This window comes from Lampetra fluviatilis, chromosome 46, assembly GCF_964198595.1.
Source record: "Lampetra fluviatilis chromosome 46, kcLamFluv1.1, whole genome shotgun sequence".
Classification (NCBI taxonomy): Eukaryota; Metazoa; Chordata; class Hyperoartia; order Petromyzontiformes; family Petromyzontidae; genus Lampetra; species Lampetra fluviatilis.
This window is the reverse complement of record NC_136320.1, coordinates 162,969-176,051: the sequence shown is the minus strand read 5'-3', so window position 1 is coordinate 176,051 and position 13,083 is coordinate 162,969. Positions and strand designations below refer to the sequence as shown.

The window sequence follows — 13,083 nt, the reverse complement described above, 5'->3', positions numbered from 1 at the left end:
AGTCGTCATTAACTACTCACTGTCATCATCGTTTATTTCACGCATCATCATACTCATGTACAAACATCCTTTTTGTCAACTCGCCTCATCTCATCACACTTCTGCTGTACAAATAGTTACTTCTTTGTTCAGCGCCTTGATCAAGGCGCTATATAAATTAAAATAAAATAAGATCACAAGACAGTGAGATATGGTAAGGCCTTGGGGAGGTCTGCATCCAGCAGTGGATAGATCATGGCTGATGATGATAATAATAATGACTTAATTCTAGATTTGAAGCTTTCGTGACTGCAAGGATTCATACTCTTAGTTTTTTCGGTAAAGTCACGTAGGTAAAAAATGTGACTTTACCGAAAAAACTAAGAATAATAATGGCTGCAACAATTGAGGGCACACACCAAAAGTTATTAGTGGATCGATCATGGCTGATGTTGAATGCTACACATGAGCGCACACCAGGTTATTGGTGGCTAAATCAAGCCTGAGGACGATGACGATAACAACACAGGAGGGCACGCCAAGTTGTTGGTCTCACTTGAGGTGCTCGCCGAAGGTGGATGCGACGCGGTAGACCGCCGTCTTCAGAGCAGCGCGCAGAGCGAAGCGCAGGTTCTTGTGCGATGAGTCCACCAGGCTGTGCGCCTGTCGTGCCGGGCGGTTCGGCGCTTGCGGCAGCTTGAAATGACGGTCAACGGCCTGCGGGCGGGGGGGGTCAGGACACGAGAGGTGAGGTCACGGGCAGAACGGAGGATCCAGCTTTTAAAGTTTCTCGCGCAGCTTTCGAGTGTGCGCAGGCGGTGCAACTGCACAGAGGCCCATGGACTGGAGGGACCCTTGGCACGCGACTACAAAGATGTGGAAAGAAAGGTGATGGCCAACACTGGCGAGGGGCCTTAGCAGTGCCAGCTTTATGCAACGTAGGCACGGCAGGTATTTGCCAAGGGCGGTGGCAGATTGCTGGGACGAGGGAGGGGCGGCAATGTGAAGTTCTGAATTCCAGTGGCTGCGATTGGTGGGTACGTGTCGTCACATGACCTGCTCACCTGCTGACAAGACACCTCAGCGTATAAATATAAATAAGACAAAATTCTCAAGATGTTGAACTGAAACAGGGGAGTAGAGTGAGATGACAGGGGAGAGGTGGGAGAGCACGTGGATAGGAGTATATTGAGTTGAGAGGGGATTGGTAGAAATTGGCAAGTCCATGGAGGATCTTGAAGACCGCAATAGTGATTGTCAAATTTAATTTTTTTTAAATGTTGTGTGATCATAAAGTCCATCCGGCATTGCATTGGGGGCCAAGGGAGTGATCGGGAGTATGGGGGGGTGACATGGTGATGTCACACATGCCATTAACAAACTGGTGAAATGCGATTCACTGACAGGGATTTGCTTCGATGGATGAATTGTGGGGTGCGACTCACATCTTGCAGGGCCAGCATGGCATTCAGGATCTCCGACAGTCGCGTCTGCACCACCCCAAACCTGTCCTCGGTGATCGACGCAGCCACCAGATGTGAGAGAGCTTTATCGTCAAACACACAGACACATATACGCACACACATATATATATACAAAGATCACCCATATAGCCTAAACAGATTGTTGGGGCAAGTGCTGTTTGTGAGCACCGATGAAGGCCGGCACGGCACAAGAGGGGGTGGGTGGCCAACACCACGCCTGGCCGCCTCTGTCTCCCTGGTGGCAATGGCTACACACCGCACCAGGTACTCATTTGAGGCTGAGTCGACCTAGGGGATGCCCAGGACCGGTTCAGATAATCGTCACTGGTATTGGCCGTGAACGGGAATCGAACCTGGGTCGCCGGGTTCATAGCGCAGTGCGCTAACCGCTACCGCTCCCCACACAATGACAGAGATCTCACTTGTAGCCAAGAGTTCTTAGCGAGCACCGATGAAGGCCGCACCACCACACACGGTCAGGTGATGTGATCATTACCATGCCTGGCTACCTTTGTCCCTCCAGTTCTGATGTTTACACATAGCAGCAGGTACTCGTGTAAGGCTGATTCAACCGAGAAGAGTCCAGGATCTGCCATTGATGTTATCCAGAGTTGAAGTTATCACTGAATATTTTCCAGATCGCTGGTAGACCAATATGGGTTTAAGGTTATTTTACTTGTCACACATGGATGACGATCTAGCCAGTTGCCCTGCTATTCCCAAGGGAGATCCGTGGTGGTGCTTGAGCACAACAACAAAAACTAAAAGATTAATATAAAGGCCTTAAACGTAGGTGGCGCATGACTACTAGCCGCAGGAATAGCGAGGGGGTAAACTGGATGTGGTGCAACGAGTGTGGAGCTATTTTCATGGTCCCTACCAGACTAGATTAGGTCACACGTGACTGAGCCACAGCCAGTACTTAATGTGGCAAGCAGGGTGCGAAAATAATTTTCGGCTCGCCAGACACGGAGAGGCCGCACTTGAAAATTAAAACTTTATGGTTATCCATGGCAGGGAATCGAACCCAGGTCGCCGAGACCGTAACGCAGAGCACAAGCCGCGTACGGTTCCACATCATGCACTTGTGTGCGGCGCTGCACGGCACAACACACACTGTACGGCAAAACTGTTGAGACAATGTGCCATTGTTGGCTGCGTAGACTGCCAAAGAAAACACTCCTGTGGTTCGTGCCGTCATTCATTTGAAAAGCCAACTACAATGCGCAATATTAATTTCCAGGCCTCGGTTAGTTTTTTCACGAGCTTTAGCAGTGATTACAACGTACCACTTGTTTCCCGAGACAACACGGGAAGGGAGCACGATTTAGTTACGGCATAAAAGTCAAAGGTGCAGCCCTGCATTTGCTCGCTTACGCCACTGCTGGGCGAAGAACCACCACTGGAAGAAACTCTCGAGAGGGTGTTTGGCCTAATTATTGACAGTGACCAGACATCTTGGAAGAGGTGGGTGTGCTCACACTTTACTCCACCACGTCAAGGAGCATTTTTCATCAAGGAGTATAGTCCATCACGCTAACTCCGGTCATCCTCGCAGCAGCAAGGGCTTTCGGCTAGCCATCGAACAATGACGGTCACTGCATCGCGTGCTTTCATATGCGCCTCTGCGGCCGTCTGGAACACTCTTCCTTCCGATATTCGGAGGCCACTGGAGTTATTTTAAATCAAGATTGAAAACTCGTTTCTTAAAAAACTAGTTGTCATGTTTCGTTTGTAGTCCCCCCCTCCACACCTCTCATTAGCATAGTTGGCGATGTACGGTGTGAAAGAAGTTCAACGTACATACCACACGTGATCTGCTGATCCACGAACTGTGGTGGTACCTTATTTATACTTGATAGGTGGAGAGATCTGGGGGGTTTGGGGGAAGAATCTAAGAAACTTGCACCATCGTTTCAACTGCAGCGCTTGGAGATGTATTCGAACGGGCCAACTGTGTGACTTGCAACTCTAGCGTGCTAACCGTGACACCACAGCAGCGTCTGCACTCACAGAATAACCATCTCAAATCTTATCCGTATTAGTTACTTCCACCGACGCACGCTATTAAAACTAACCTGAAACTTTCAATTTTATTTTACCAGGCAAGGCCCACTCAACTATATTGCTATTTTTCAGAAGATACATTCTCTTCTTATTCCGTATGGCTGCTGATGTAGATGCAGAGCAACAACTACAATTTCACATTCAAGTGGTCAAGCCAGACAACCGCATCAGGAGCAGCAGAGAGTGTCATCTCTGTGATGCCTCCTTTGTATTTGTTGATTGGGGCATTGCGTCGTTATACGTTGTACGGTCTGTTCTGGATGGCCACAGTCACACAGTACTGGAGAGTTTTTAATTTTCCATTTCTGCATCATCAGGTATCCCGCATCTACTGCCATGGTTTGTGCAGTGGATGTGATTTAGGGTGGATCACGAGCAGCTTTGTGGAAGATCAAGCTCACAAATTATAGGCTTATCACGTGGAAATTTCTAAACAGCCGAATACTCTAAAACACGCTCGAGCGACAGATGTGTGAAGGATGTGTACAAAGTCGCGAGGCTTTGGTACCATTGATGTTGTTCTTCACAATAATATATACCGTACAGGCCATTTGACAATCCCAGTGACGGATAAAGGCCTCACCATCGCCGTGTCTGTCATGGGACTTTATTGACCATACTTCACCGCGCTGGTAAGTGTGGGTATGTGAAGAGTTTCCTGAGGACCGGTTCAGGTTATCATTTTGCCACCATCGTTTTCCGTGACTGGGATTCGAACTCGAGTTGCCGGGTTCATAGCAGCGCGCAAGATTCTGCGCCACCGCTCCACCCATGTTGCTGTTGTGGTTTCACCTTTGTACCCCCTGCCTAGATGTGCGCATATGTGTTACAATAACGCCCTCCCAACCACCCACGTGCGATTGGGCTCGGTGCTTCGAAACGCTCCAAGCAAAATGTGGCTCAGTCTGCCAAGGGGGATCAAAATGGCCGTGTCGGAGTATTCTGCCAACGCCAAAATCTTGGGTTCCATCCCAGGATTCAACTTCCCCGTTATTAAACCAAGGTGTTACGTGTCACGTGCAGATGCTCTCAGCTCGGCCACCAACGGTGGTACAAATAACCCATAGTGCATTAAACGCGGCATCTCGCTCAACTTCTACTTGTAATTCTACCTCGTCAACTAGCCATGATTATCATCAGCCATGACCAACCCACTGCTGGATGAAGGCGTTCCTAATCCGTTGCAGTACCGTGCGGTTCCACGATGCGACAATCCATCCAGAACCTGCACACAAGCCGCTGTCATTGTTCCATCTCCACAACGGATGTCCTTTTGGGCATGTTCCCTCTCTTTGGCTGCCACTCAGTTATTAATAATTCATCAAAAATAAATACAACCATAAGACAGCCTCGAGTCTGTTTTACAGGCTGCGGAGCTACGTGGTGGGCAGCAGGGGGCAGTGTGGCAAAATCGACCATTGCACTCGACTTCTATGCTCCCACATCTACACTGCACGACTTCGTGAACCTTCACTGGCCGGCGTGGGGAGACAGTCTAAACAACCCCGACGAAGTGGACCAGCAGCGGACGGACAAAGGGGCTGTATGCAGACACGCGTGCAGAATGAACCATCTGCAACGCGACGCAACTGCATTTAGATGATTGGAAACAAGAGAAAAAATACGCGCCAAGCGATTGCGTGTGTGCCCCGTGAGTATCGCGAGCGCAGTGGGGGGGGGGGGGTGTAGGGGAGTGTGGTGGAGGAACGACGCGGGGGGATGGGGGGCGGGCTGGTTTCGTACCCTCCAGCGCCCAGATGTGCGCCTGACAGTCGGCAAACAGCGCTTGGCTCGACGACTCCGGCAGCTGACGCACGAGAAGCGGAGAACAAAAACAAACGAGTTAGGAACCTCGCGCACACGCCGAGATGTTGCGCAACGCTTCCTGTAACACTTTCCAACATGCGGTTGTCTTCGGAAGTATTTAATTAGCGGAACGGGAGCCAACGGGTTAGCTGTCCGGGCAGAATGCATTACTGTGCAATTTTTGTTTTGTGCTGCGGATTACGTAAGTTTTGGGCAGCCCTATGATGTATTTGGCCGGTTTTTGGCGGATTGGCAATGGGCTGGACACCTACGACATCCATGCGGTGACGTTCTACCGAAGCACAACGACGGACGCTGACTGTGACATTCCAGTCCAAGCGCACGTTAAGGAAGCTTCAAACTCGCGTCGGAGGCATACCAGCAGCTCAGCGGAGGGTCGCCAGATTGCCAACAATGATCCTCAAATAAACCTTACCTTGTGCACGAAATATGACACTGGCCAAACTTTGATGATGTAGTTCTTGACCTGACAAAAGACAAAACGGTAATAAAACAAACGTCACAATATTATCAGCAGAAACTGTCAGTAAAAAAACAGTGGTTGTTCACTCATTGTGTTTTGCAAATTCGAGTTCTTGTGATTAGCCACTTTGCAGCCGTTTGTGTTTACCAATCATCTGGCACGCTCAATAACTTGTGTTGGGATTACTGGTAAAATATTGAGTTGCGCTGTAATGGGATGTGATACATTTATGCACTTCTTTCGCACAACATACATACATTACATTCATCGTTGTGAGCATCTTGGCCACACTGAAAAGGTTCAAGAGGGGGAATATTTTGGAACTTGGGCAGAAAAGTTGTGCGTCTGTCACTGCAAGGGCCTCTTGCAGAAACTACGGTGACTGAGGTGCATGTGTCAATGTGTGGCCCTGTTCGGCCCTGAGTAGGGAAAAGATTCCACACCCCTGCTTTAAAGTCTCTTTTCCCATGAATGAAGCTTTCAACTTCCAACTTATATCCGACAGACCCAAGAGGTTGAGCTCAAAGATAATAGCGGGCGACATTTTAATTTCAAACCAAAGACAACAAACGCGTTAAGTATTCACACAATGGTCACCTGATCCCACTTTTGTCCCAGCCAATCAGGAGCTGCGGTGTTCTGCTGGGGCGGCGACTGAGGCGGCAGCGGCGGCGTCGCCAACAGAGACGACACTAAAAGCGTGAAACAGCACGGGCCAGGGGGCAGACAGCGCACCACATGAGCAACACGGCATTCACGTGACTTCGTCCCCACCTTCATCATCAGCCATCCCTGATGGGGGGGGACGAAAAAAAGTTAATCCGCGATGCGTCAATTGGCGCGAGGATGCATCCATTCCATCGCATCCATTCGTACTTCCGAATAGCATGGTTGGCTACATGCTGTTGGGACCATGCCCTAGCAGTGCCCGTGTGCGCGTACGTGTCCTGACTTCATCAAGGAGCATAAACCATCACGTGAACTCCTCGCAGTAGCAGCGGCTTTTAGCCAGCCATAAAACAAAGACAGTCATTGCATTGGGCGCTTTCAGACACGCTTCCACCGCCGTCTGGAATGCTCTTCCTTTTGATGTTAGGAAGCCACTGGGGCTAGCCACTTGTACATTATCTATATTGAAAACTCATTTATTTCTAACACCTTCGGTGTTAGTTTGTTCTCCTTCCCCTGCACCTCCAATTAATACGGTTAGCTATGTATGGTGCGAAAGAAGTGCATCATACATGCATACATCTATTCTTAAGGCTCGTGATACGGGTATTGAACAAAATGAGCAAGTATGTTTGTTTTCTGATGTACACATTAGGGCGTTTGCCGAATTTCTTATTTTAAGTGTTTTGTTTCGTCACATCACGAAACGTCAAGCGTTGAGAACTGTCCCATCAATGGATGGTCACATGACGGTCACGAGGCTTCCTAAACGGCGTCAAACCACGACCACGGCGAACCATCGCACAAACGTCTCACCCCACCACAAACCGTCGCACCGCGGCTCGTCCCACGCCCACTGTTCACCGGGCGACGTGGACGACCACAGCCGGGGACCGCGGCGCATGAGGTGGGGACTCTGCACCGCGCCGTGCCAGGGCGAGCCCAGATCCAGCTGCGGCCTGAGCGGCAACTCCATCACCGCTCCTACTTGACCGGCGCCACCCAAGTCCGGCGTGAACGGCGGGCTTGGCGGGAGGCGCAGGTCGGCTGGAGTGGAGGGGGCTGGGCCGAGCCTCCCCGCGACGCTCGGGGTCGGCGGCAGCGGCTGCACCAGGGGGCGCATCCTGGCGGCGTGCGGCATGTGCAGCGGTGTGCAGCCTGCGGTGGGAGGAAACCGTCGGTAGGTCGGTGGGCGAGGGGCACCGGTAACGATCACGCGATCGCACTAAAAGAAAGTCCTTCGCTGTACCCTGGCTCGCCAGGAGAAGGCTGTGCGGCAAAGGGTGGATTCCATCTCTTCCGTATGTATGGGATAACGCTCCAGGACGTTTGCTACATTACGGGAGCACCATTTTAAACGCGAGCATTGTTGTTGCTGTTTGTTGTTGTTGGGTACCGGGAAGGCAGGCTTGGTTGGAAGCATCTGGGCCCGGGAGGCCGCCCTTGGACAGCTGGTTGGTGGGCAGATCCTGGCGGGCGACGAGACGGTGGGCGAGCTCGGTGAGCAGCGAGAGGCACGTGGAGCTCACCATCGTCCACGTGTGTGGGCGACCACCTGCGTCGCACGAGAGTTGGGGAAAAAGAGGGTCATGTGACCTGCCCAGGTGATTGATCATCTGCTCACTCACACACTCGCTCATTAATTAATTCTGCTATTCGCCAATCCATTATAAACTAAACTATTTTAGTTTTACCAGGTAAGGCCCACTAGCTATATAGTTATTTTTCAGAGGTGACCTGGCCACAAATAGTAGCTCAATGAAGTGGCTTACCTTGTGTAAATTTAAAGCAGCCAAATACTCAAAACGCATATTTCTAAATGTGGAGGGAAAAACCGGAGCACTAGGAAAAAAAAACACGTGACCACAGGCAGAATATGCAAACTCCAAATATACAGGCGTCAGGGTCGGGATCGAACCCACGACCTCTTGTATATCAGGCGAGGTAGTTCACATCTCGCCACCGCTGCGGGGCCATTCAATCACTCAACAACAGATTCACACATGACCCTTCTCACCTGCTCATTCAACCGCCCTCTCGGTTAATAATCTTCTCACCCACACAAGCTCACTCAATAACTACCTCCCAAATGTATTTTCTCTCGCTCAGTCATTCACCTATTCAGTCGATCATTAGCTTACCCACACAATCACTCATTTAGCTATTAATTCTACCACGCGTGAGCACCCTCACTCACACATTCACTAGGTTTATCACTCATTCAACTGTTCACTCATTCACTCTCACTGCATCACACTTGAACCCTCCCATCTCCTCACTCACCTACCCACAAGACCAACCGTTCGCAATCACACACCTCTTGTCACTCACCAATCTCTTCTCGCGCACTCACCCGCTAGAGCCAGGAGCTAACCAAGTCACTCAGCTTCCACTAGCAGTGGGAGTGGTGAGGGTAGGTGCTGTGAAACACTCACCAGGCTGGCTTAGACTGAATATCTGCTGCCGTCGACCGGGAGAATATTGGGCCAGAATGGACAAGTCCTGCAGAGCCAGATGCTGTAAAACAACAATTATTAAGATGTATATAGCATCCATAATACAGGTTTTTTGGGTTAGATCGTGTAAATATATAAATGTGTCGTTAAAACCCGCCTCCACCCGACACAGCCAATTAATTAGTAAGGTTTGTAATGTAAACAGAACATGCCAATTCGTTACTAGTACCGCACACTGATGTGGAGAGCAAAGCCACAACATTTATAATTTGAGTGCGACGTTTCGCCAGTAATTACAACTAGCCTCGTCAGGCGACAGCCAGATAGAAAGCCTACGTGTTAAAATTATGTATATAACATCTATACAGACCTTGATGCAATTCATATTTTCCTCGAATTTTTATCCACAATTTCATCCCAACTGTGCCATCGTTAGGTGTCACGTCAAGAGACAAAGAATCCATTTGAAACTCCCACAAAGCACTGCGAACCTTCGTGACAGCGGATGTCAAGGAACTACCTTTTTGAGATTGGCCTCTGGTCACACGCAGGAATGGGCGGCACTTTCCCACCCATCCCGCAGCAGAGAGTAATGTTTTTCGCCTGACAGCGATAATATAACCAATAATTCTCCGAGCTGCAATTTAGCTAAAAACAATTACGGACGCTAAATGTATGCGATCGTTTTTTTGTGTGTGCAGTCATTGGTCACCTGGCTGAGACCATAAACTCACAACGCTTAAGAACCCGGTTTAATGTGCATCAAGCACGAATGGTGTCACAACCCTCTTCTCGCCTCTCCCCCCCCACCCACACCCCGTCCCTCCCGGTGGTATGGCCCAGGCGAGAGTGCTGTAGATTGGCGGGGCCGGTTCACCTTCACAATGGACGGGGGGTTGGAGGCAAGGACAGCAGGCAGACACATCTCCGCCTCCTCTGGGAAGCTGCTTTCCACAAAGAAGACGTGGGGCTGTGGCACAGGGGAGGCACGGTGGGGGTAACAAGTGGAGATGTATATACGCATGTATGTTGGAACTTATTTCGCACCATACATAGCCAGCCGTGATAATCGAAGGTGCGGGGGAACGACAGCAGACTAAACACAAAAAGCAGTTCTCAAGAAATTAGTTTTCAATCTAAATTATTTAAAAGTGCATAGCTCCAGTGCCTTCTTAATATCGGAAGAGCATTCCAAACGGCCGCAGAAGCACATCTGAAAGCACGCGATGCAGTGAGGTTCGTCAAGGTCAATAGGTCATCTTGGCCAGTGTTGTTGAAGCGCTGCACCACCGTCTTTGTTCCATGGCCAGCCAAAAGGCGCCGCTGCGAGGACGACGAATACTGCGGTTGTGTATTAACGGTAAAAAAATACATAAGCCATCTGCTTCACAGCAGATGTAAAAATGTATTGTGGCGTCAATTTGCCGAATTTGAAAAATTACTCCGAAATTTGGTCATTTGGAAACAGAATAGCGATCATTGCCCTCAACTGCAAAAAAAGTGATTAGGGCCCCCTCCTGAAAACAGTAATGAGACTCACGGTCAGTGAGGCTGTCTTGGGTAAAAAGCATTCTGAATAATAATTGTCATATTCTATAAAAGTGAACACATTCGAACGTTCCACATGTCCTCACACATGTGTCGGGACAGCCCGGCGCACACGGACAAGGTGTGCGTCTAGAATATGACAGCTTACGTGCTTTGCGTGTCGAAGTCTTCTCCTGCCAGAAGCAGTTCCACGATCATGGCACCTCGGTGGCGAGCAGCGGAGCAAAAGGTGATGACGAGCGGAGCAAAGGGGCTCACCTCGGTGGAGAAGATCCGCAGCAGGGCCCAGGACAGGTACCAGGTGAGCAGCAGGAAAGCCCCGGCCAGCCACGTCTCGTACAGCAGGGGCACGTCCAGCAAGCCGCTCACAGAGTCCAGCCTCGACACCGAACTGTCGACAAACACAAAGATCCCACCCTGTAACCTACATACACCGCTGGGCCAAAAGTGCTGTTAGCGAGCACCTTTGAAGGCCGGCATGGTGCACGAGGGGCTGGTGTGGCCGGAAACCACACCACTGGCACCCTTTGTCTCCCCAGTACTCGTGTTTGCATGGCACACCGTGTAGGTTCGGATATTCCTCACTAATGTTAACCATGAGTGGGAAACGAACTTAAGTTGTCAGGTTTGTAGTGCAGCGCGCGAACCACAGTACTGTGCTACCGCTCCACAACAACAACCGGCATGGCGCTTGTTCCAGTATGTGCACATAAAGGCTACGTGAAGTGGCAGGAGGTCACGGGACAGACGCAGGTGCCATGGGTTGACTAAGACGACTGGCAGATGCACCACCTGTGCGCCCCCTACTGTGCCACATACACACAGCCCACTCCCCGAGTGCAGCATTGATTCGACACCTACCCACACACGCAGCCACACACAACACGCACGCCCACTACGCACCCATATAAGCATTCACAAGCACAAACGCATGTGCGCGTACTCAAGCACACAAGATAAAAATTATCACGTGTTCGAAGCATGGAGCTTGACATGTGGTTTGATTACCATCAATCACAGCCACCAGTTTATCCGGGTTCCATTCACTCAATCGGTCACTCACTCACCACCCGTCACACACAGGAATTGTGTTTGCTCACTCACTGAATCATCCACTCAGGCTCCCAAACAACAATTCAATAACTTGATCGATCACTCACCCACCCAGCCAATCACTCTCCCAGCCACTCCCTTCTCACCTCTACAAAGTCAGTTACTCACTGGCTTGCGAGCTTGCTCAATCACCCTCTCATACACCCAGCCATTCACTTTCTCACTCACGTACTCACCCTGTTATCTACCCAGGCATTCATGCACTCACTCTCCCTCCCTCCGACCTAAGTCATGGGCTCACTCACTCGCCAACTCACCTACCCACTCGTTCAGAATCACACGAGAAGTCAGGACATCTCTCACCTGTCCAGGTGGAGGTCAAATGCTGCCATGACCCACTCTCGCGGCCACTTGCCTAGAAAAAAACAAACACGAACAGCGGTTGGCGTTTTGTACAACTTAGAAGCAACTGGTGATTTTAATTGACCAATTTAGCCCGGCTATCTGAACCTTCAAATATCACTCCCTCTGACATGTGCATTTTCACGGGGTAGTGCAGTCTCTTCCAATCCAAATACCGACCAGATTCATGCCTGCTTAGCTTCCGAGATCTGATGGGATCGGACACTTTCAAGACAATTTGGCTGGAGACAAAACAAAGACCTAAAGCCAATGACAGGGGGTAGTGCAGCGCATCAACAAGACTGGCAATGATGACCTCTTGACCTTGATCATCCTCACTACATCGCGCGCTTTCAGATGCGCTTCTGTGGCCGTCTGGAACGCTCTTCCTTCCGATTTTAGGAAGTTACTGAAGCTATGCACGTTTAAATAATCTTGATTGAAAACTAATTTCTTTAGAAGTACTTTTTGTGCTAGTTTGTTGAACTTCCCCCGCACCTGTGATTAGCACGGTTGGCTACATAGGGTACAAAATAAGTTCAACATATGTACATACAATAGTTACAGGAAGGGTATTTTTAACTGACGAATGCCATGTGCAGTGGCTTAGCAATTAATCATAATATTGAATTATAGTGGAGGAATCCGATGAGCAATAAAGCTCTTTATCACAAATGTCCAGTAGCTGAGGGCTGTGCGGGCAGCGCAACTGCACCAAGGCCTAGGGCCGGAGAGGGCCAGGTGGCGGTCTACGAAGACGTTGGTGGGAGTTGGGGGTAAATTGGTCAGAACGTGGAGGTCCTCGTTCTTATTGAACTCCTGGACTCCTTACACTAGGGCCCAGAGGTCGCAAACGGGTTTTGATTCCTTACCCGTACCCGGCCGCACCAGGGTCGCAAATGGGTACCCGTACCCGGCCGGGTATGGGTACCCTACCCGAAATGAGTGACAAACAGTTACTCACCAGTGACTCACGGTCTACCCGTACCCGGCCGCACCAGGGTCGCAAACGGCTACCCGTACCCGTACCCGGCCGGGTACGGGTAGCCGGGTATCGGGTAGGGTACGGGTATCGGGTACCCGGTTGTGACCTCTGCCAGGGCCCTATGCCAACCACGCTGCGCCACTCGCCACA

At 50.2% G+C, this 13,083-nt stretch overlaps 1 protein-coding gene across 1 annotated transcript in view; it reads right to left on the bottom strand.

Moving 5' to 3' along the window:
* NDC1 (NDC1 transmembrane nucleoporin) overlaps positions 1-13,083 on the bottom strand; it is a 29,887-nt gene that overhangs the window by 4,059 nt on the left and 12,745 nt on the right. Inside the window, exons 7-17 of the mRNA XM_078876824.1 lie at positions 11,910-11,961; positions 10,752-10,884; positions 9,823-9,915; positions 8,925-9,006; positions 7,886-8,044; positions 7,354-7,647; positions 6,418-6,512; positions 5,773-5,823; positions 5,274-5,337; positions 1,425-1,525; positions 536-696 (exon numbers count right to left, since the gene is read on the bottom strand). Coding sequence (XP_078732950.1) covers positions 536-696; positions 1,425-1,525; positions 5,274-5,337; positions 5,773-5,823; positions 6,418-6,512; positions 7,354-7,647; positions 7,886-8,044; positions 8,925-9,006; positions 9,823-9,915; positions 10,752-10,884; positions 11,910-11,961 — 1,285 coding nt within the window. The remainder of the gene's footprint in view (positions 1-535; positions 697-1,424; positions 1,526-5,273; positions 5,338-5,772; positions 5,824-6,417; positions 6,513-7,353; positions 7,648-7,885; positions 8,045-8,924; positions 9,007-9,822; positions 9,916-10,751; positions 10,885-11,909; positions 11,962-13,083) is intronic.